At 40.1% G+C, this 7,090-nt stretch overlaps 1 protein-coding gene across 1 annotated transcript in view; it reads left to right on the top strand.

The window, feature by feature from the left end:
• LOC100892976 overlaps window positions 1–5,208 on the top strand; it is a 37,882-nt gene extending 32,674 nt beyond the window's left edge. The window contains exons 15-20 of the mRNA XM_030990411.1: window positions 1,038–1,235; window positions 1,923–2,186; window positions 2,574–2,772; window positions 3,343–3,506; window positions 4,152–4,402; window positions 5,071–5,208. Coding sequence (XP_030846271.1) covers window positions 1,038–1,235; window positions 1,923–2,186; window positions 2,574–2,772; window positions 3,343–3,506; window positions 4,152–4,402; window positions 5,071–5,208 — 1,214 coding nt within the window. The remainder of the gene's footprint in view (window positions 1–1,037; window positions 1,236–1,922; window positions 2,187–2,573; window positions 2,773–3,342; window positions 3,507–4,151; window positions 4,403–5,070) is intronic.
• Window positions 5,209–7,090: the final 1,882 nt, after the last annotated feature.

A 7,090-nucleotide genomic window follows, 5' to 3' on the forward strand; every position in this document is an offset into this window, starting at 1 on the left:
AATCCCGTCGCCGTATATAATTACTCTGAAGAACCAAGTTGTATTAAAATGTTCCCTTCTGTAAATCCGATGTGGAATCGAAGTATAATAGTTGCCGACTACAATGTTTCCTCAATAAAGTCCAATAAATTAATTTGCCACCGAATAATGTCTATGACCATCCTCTAAAAAATCTGCAAGGTGAATGAGGATTCTCACGCCAACACCGTGAGAACCAATATATCCCGGCTAAAATAATTCCATATATAAATTCGAAACATACATTGCGCACATTCCTTTTATAGATACGCGTACATGAAAGAAGCCGCGCGGCTGACTCAAAGGGTGTCGGCATGTTATTGTTTTCTATCAAGATGCCGCTAAGGGTCATCACAGAAGAGAAGCCGCCGCGAACTCGTGATGTCACTGATGAATGTAAACCATTTATATCGCCCTTCGTTCGATAAAATTTCTTATTTAACATGCTATTACCATGTTCGCACAATTTAATATGTAAACAAGATCAAGGTTTTTAAATTTGATTTTGCATAATCCTCGAAAGTCTTCGCCACCGCCTTTCGCTAAGGATATGAAGACCAAGGGTCTGGTATACAATATCTAGGTTTAGCCAATTTAAAACCAGTCTGCACTAGTTTGACCAGGAGGATTAGACCTCCCTGCAAGATCACTGACAAGTGGTTATCTCATCAAATCAGATCTCAATTAGCATAAGAATTAGAGGATCCTGTGGGACAAACAGGCACCGATTAGGCATTGTTTGCTATATAGAGCGGGCGCAAGTAGCTACAAGTAGTGTGGGGCTTTAAAGGCCCACTGCACTACTTTTAGCTACTTGCGCCCTCTATATAACAAACAATGCCTAATCGGTGACCATTGGTTCCCCATGATCCTCTTTTACTTATGTTAACTGAGAGCTGAGTTGATGAGATAACCACCTGTCCAGTGACCTTGCGGGGCGGTCTAATCCCTCCTGTAAACTACGGCAGATAAGCTTTAATCTTCATCACCATTCCCCCCCCCCCCCGTTTTATTTGCAGAAAACAGACTCCTACTTGACTTCGAGGATGGAGTTCGAACCGACGACATTGACGACTGCAGCACCGTATTCCAAGATACTCCTGAGGAGAATGGCATCGCTAGAAATATTCTAGGAACCGGAAGCAGTTGCATGATCATCAGAGGCAACCGCGTCATTATGATCACTCTTGGAGATGGGGATGATCTCATTGGACCAGGTAAGTTTATTATTGAGTAAGTAACAAAGGCTCAGTGGTGGAGCAGTGGTTTCGTAGCTGGGAGGTCCCCAGTTCGAAACCAATAGCTATGTTGTTAGAAACCTACTATAGGCACCGGAAGCAATTGCATGATCATCATAAACAACCGCGTCATTATGATCACTCTCGGAGATGATGATGAACAGCATTTGTATGGCGCCATATATCTGTTTCAAAAAACATTCAAAGGCGCGAGCTCCTCCAATAAAGATGGAGGATGATCTTATTCGACCAGGTAAGTTTCATTGAGTAAGTGAGGTGCGATGGCTTAGTGGTAGAGCAGCAGTCTCATACCCGGGAGGTTCCCGGTTCGAAACCAATACGATGCGCTAGTGCCCTTTGGAAAGGCATTAATCCTCATTACCAAGTCCATCGGAGAGGACATAGAACCGTCGGTCCCCTGGTTGCTATTTTCGAAAAATCGGCTGGAGTGCACTTTCAATATCCTATTATACATCTTATAGAAATCATGTTCGCATTACGTAATAAGTCATTGTAATGACCGTACATATCTAAATGCTACGTCTCTCTCTATGCCAAAGGATGTTGGTCTAATGAAAGTGTATGGAACCCTTTAGATTTCTGATCCTCATACAAGCGACCTTTTTAAGGAATAAAACACAACTTTTTTTTTACACATCTCCACAGATGATACGCTTACACTGCGCGGTGATGTTATCTTCAGCCGATCCGACTTCTCTCGAGCGGTGCCCGAGTCAGTCCTAGCCGTTGAGGTCGGGGAAATCCCCACAGTTGAAGTGGTCTTGCGAGGCTTCTCAAAGATCAGTAGCTGTGGAGACGTACAGCTGTCGGCTCGAGGAACAAAAGGTGGCGCCGGTCGACCTTTGACCTATATGTGGTCCGTCCAATCAGAGGGTGATGTTTCAAACGAACTTGAAGCAGCAGTTACCGGTAATAATGCCCCCCCTCCCACCTTTCCGCTCCCAATAGCTTTCTATATACTCTCTGGATTAAAACATCTATTTCGAATATTACTCATTTCCTAGAATGTTGTTTTTTAAATTGCAATAAAACTGTTTCGAAAATTCTTGAAGAAATATTGAGATCATAGACCACATTTGCATTATCCATAGTTAAATGTTATATAAACTCAAACTTTAACACAAAATGAATGCCCCCTCAACTAAAAAAAAAGGAAAAAAAAGAAAGAAATATAAGAGATCAACCCCCCCCCCCCAAAAAAAAAAAAAAAAAAGAAGAAAAAAAAAAAATAACAATAACAATAATACCATACTTGCATACGCAATACATGCATTATTTATTCGTTCGCATCTTTAGCAATTACGACAGTAGACTTGACGGTAGATGGGGCCCTCCTCACAGCGAATCAAGCCTACACATTCTCCATCGAGGCAGTGAACTTCTTAGGCGGCCCAGGCTCCAAATCCATAGTTGTGATGCGGTCATCAGAGCCGGTTCCCGATCTGAGGATCAATCCGCGCGGCATAGACCCGGAGAACGTACCTGTGTCCCAAAGGTAAACTTTGAATCAACTGAAGCCTAGTTCATACTTGAGTGGCGACCGGTCGCTGCAATACAAATAATTATGATGATAATGATAATAACGATAATGATAATAATGATAATAACGATAATGATAATAATGATAATAATAATGATAATACAATTCTGATAAAGAGGTAGAAGAAGAAGGAAAAAATATAACGCGCTTATAGTGCGCCATCGACCTCATGAAACTGTTCCGAGGTGCATTATTGAATTAAAAAAGTAAGATAGGAGAGTAGGAATTATGTGAGATAACATCTATATGCATTACATTATTCATGATGATAGCCTAGGGTTAGGGTCTGGAAGAGTGTTGGGTCAAATTTTAAAGTTGGAAAAGGTTTAGAAATTGGAGCAATGTGTCGAACAATCTTCACCTGGGACCCGTTTCACAAAGCCTTATTCAATAAAAAATGACAAAACTCAGTGACAAATCTGCTGATAACCAATCAGAAGCAAGGATTTCAGTAGCTTATAACAAAAACTGTCATATGTCACTGATTATAAGTTCTGTGAAACGCCACTGTACAATGTCTTTCAGGTTCTTCCTTGACGCCGACGTGACCTTCTATTCGGACTGTGTGGGCGCTGGTCCAGAGGAGACAGAGTTCGTTTGGACAGCTAATACGGAGACCTTTGATAATAGTATCCATGCGGGGACTGCAAACTCCAGAACTCTGGTCATAAAGGCCTTCTCTTTCCTTGGTGAGTAAAGCCTGCCCTCTGTCGTTCTATTTTGGTTTGTTATCTTGGGAATTTTTAAAATCAAAATTACTTATGATAATTCCCCTAATATCTATATACTTGACCATCATGAAAAGAATTATAAGGACTAAAACGATATTAGATCACCTTAATAATTACCGATGATGGCGCCCAGTGAGTCGAAAGACTTTAATAGAGAGGGCCATTGTATAGCAGGTCTGTTCCTGATCATATAAAGCGTCATTTCAAGAATAAACTATCGCTTGACTAATCCAGACACTTAAACCGAAATCCAATTTCGTCCTATCCCTTTTTTAGTCATTCATTCTCTGGTCATTCCTCTCTTGATAGTAATTAAATCACCATTCCAGGGTTTTTAATTCAGTTCACCATTTACACTTTTGGGTCTATCTAATTTTAGCTTTTACAGATAGTATATCCCAGTCTTTGGATGTATTCATGATTCTTCCTGCAATACATTTAAATAAACGTTTTGATAATTGTAAACTCGATAATCAAAATTAAGTTTGGACGGCTCCATTCATCTTTTTTTTAATTAAAAAAAAAAAGACAAAAAGACGAAAAGAAATTATATATACGTGAGCTACTAACAGATTCATGCTTTACATTTTTTCTCTTGATCAGGCGATTCTGAAGTCACGTTCACTGTCCAAGCCAGACGGGCTGGTGCTACGTCAGGCCCTACCAGTGACATCACAATACGTTTCGCATCATCTGAGCTTGTTGCTACGATACGAGGGGGCAGTGAAAAAAGTGTGGGAGTGGACAGTGGGATGGTGACTCTTGATGGTTCACGGTCACGTGACCCTGATCAACCAACCGGTTCAGACCAGTCAGACTCTACTGATTTGACGTACGAATGGAGTTGCGAACAGGTATGTTGTTTCAGGCATTTCTTCATCTTTGAAACCCCCCTCTGTACTACTTATAGCTACTTGCGCCCTCTATATAGCAAACAATACCTAAGCGGTGATCGTTGGTACCACATGGTCCCATTTTTCATATGTTAATCGAGAGTTGATTTGATGAGATAACCACCTGTCAGGGACCATGCAGGGAGTTCTAATCCCTCCTGGCCAAACTAGTACACATAGGCTTTAAATGTGTGTGTCATCGGGTTTGAAGAGATGTGTATCAATCAGATATTATTAATTACGTCTATAGACACCGACCCTAACGTCACCATCCGAAAGAAGTGACTCAGTTTTGAACCAGCGTTGCCTAGCTGAGCCAGTGTGTAGGCAAAGACAGAAAGCTGACCAAGTGAACGTGCCGCTAGCCCAACTCATATCTCATTTTTTAAAGACCCTATCCAATGAAAATACAACTTGATATAAATGGAAAACTGAATGAATGTAGAATACAAATGTAAAGGAATACAAAGCATTTACCGTCTTTATTATTGCGCAAAAGCAAATTTAAACCTCATTTCCGCACCCCTCCAAATTACGGGTCAGCAGGGGTCAAATTTGCAGAAGTTACAATGACGACATAACATTTTGACCCGATCGGTTATTTGATGTTAATTTGATGTTATTTTCAGACGACAGATGCCACATATTGTACAAGCGCGCAAGACGGATCCATGTTCCCAGCTGACAATGCTACATCATCATCAACTTTGACCTTTGATGCCGATGACATGACCCCGGAAAGACTTACCAGTTCACTTTGGATGTAGCATCCGGAAACAGGAGGGCTTCGACAAGTGCGCTGATAGACGCAGTGGCGGGAAACCCCCCGTTGGTAAGACGCATTTTCAAGTTCATGTTTAAGTTAACTTTATTCAATACTTCATTAAAACATACAAAGGAAAACAAACATATAACAGTTAAAATATAATACACGTATCAATATATAACATGAGAATAACACAAGTAGAGAAGACATCAGGAACAAGGGGGAAACATTTTAAACATGTACATTAATGAAAGTATTTGGAGACTAGACAGGAAGGCCTGGCCTTATGTAAAAGTCTATCTTCAATAATTGTATAATAAACTAAGTACATTATTAAAATTATTTATTTTTTATAAAAGGAAGACAAAAGGAAATAATTTGCATTCACACACACACTCTCTCCTACACACACCAAAACACACTTATCTGATGAACCTTAAAAATATAGGTTATTGCACTATTATGTCAATATGTAGACTAATTTAATTACTCCAGTTAAGAAAATATTACAAAACATGACGATTATGAATACAATACGTAATTGCGAACAAGAAACAAAAATTGAAAATAAAGGAGAAAGTATACCCAATCAGAATAATTATTTTAAAATTTGCAATTGATCGCAAACCTTCTGTTACAGGTTCATTACAAGGACATAAATTTAACAACTGAATCGTTTATACCCCTTGTAGATTTGATTTTTTTTTAAATATGTTTTCCGTACTCAAGAATGAAAGGTGGACTAGTTGTACTGTAAGTGTCATGTAATGCAACAATGGTGTCATGCTTCTGATCTGGTTTCTGATCCACATGTACAAAATGTTCCCTACATGTATTTAGAAGCTAGACCTGATGCATATTCGTTGAAGTTGAAATTGAAGGGAAAACATTTTTGTGCTCCAGTACAGTTATACGCTAACAGTGTATCCACTTTTCAGATTTTGATATTGTTATCTGGCGATGTGAATCCGAACCCAGGCCCTGTCACACATAACTCGGCCTCCTCGGATAACGATAACAGTACAAGGTATTCTATATCATACAAGTATGACAGCAAAACACTTCACTCTTTTAATTCGCGTTCATGCTCGCTACTGTGGCGTGAACAGAATGAGGAATTATGTAATATGATTATGTCTTTAGGTATTAACAGACATGACATAGGGCGGAAGACACATCGAGGTATGAAGGGGGGCCGTGATCCTTTTAATAACAACCTCAAACTTGGTATGTTGAATCGCCGTTCTGTTCGTAATAAATCTACCTTATTAGAGGAATTTATTATTGACCATAGTTTAGATTTTACATGTGTTTGCGAAACTTGGCTAACTGCATCAGACGATGCAGTGATTGCTGATCTTTGCCCTCGTGGTTATCTGTTCAAGCACCATCCCAGAGCTGCTAAACGTGGCGGCGGGGTCGGCTTTCTCTACAGGGACAGTCTCCACGTCGATATTAGTCCAACAGGCAAATTCGAAACATTTGAATCAATGTCTGGAACTGTATCTGGCGGCTCTACACAGGTTGACATTATAGTCATATACAGACCACCAGGATACCAGTCTTTCACTCAGTTTCTTATCGACTTCTCTGCGCTTCTTGATGAGAGGTTGTGCAAACCATACCCACTTTTGATCACCGGAGATTTAAACATCCATCTAGATAACACTTCATCCCAGCATACACTCAGGTTTGTGGACCTTATTAACAGTCATGGCCTATCCCAATTGGTTACATCTCCGACTCACGACAAAGGTCACATTCTGGACGTCGTTCTGGTTCGCAATTCAGACAATTTGTCAATTTCGAAGCCAAGTATCGTTCCAGGTATATCAGATCATGCTGCAATCACTTGTGTACTTCGCTTCACTAAGCCTGCACGC

This window comes from Strongylocentrotus purpuratus, unplaced genomic scaffold, assembly GCF_000002235.5.
Source record: "Strongylocentrotus purpuratus isolate Spur 01 unplaced genomic scaffold, Spur_5.0 spur5_contig_844, whole genome shotgun sequence".
Classification (NCBI taxonomy): Eukaryota; Metazoa; Echinodermata; class Echinoidea; order Camarodonta; family Strongylocentrotidae; genus Strongylocentrotus; species Strongylocentrotus purpuratus.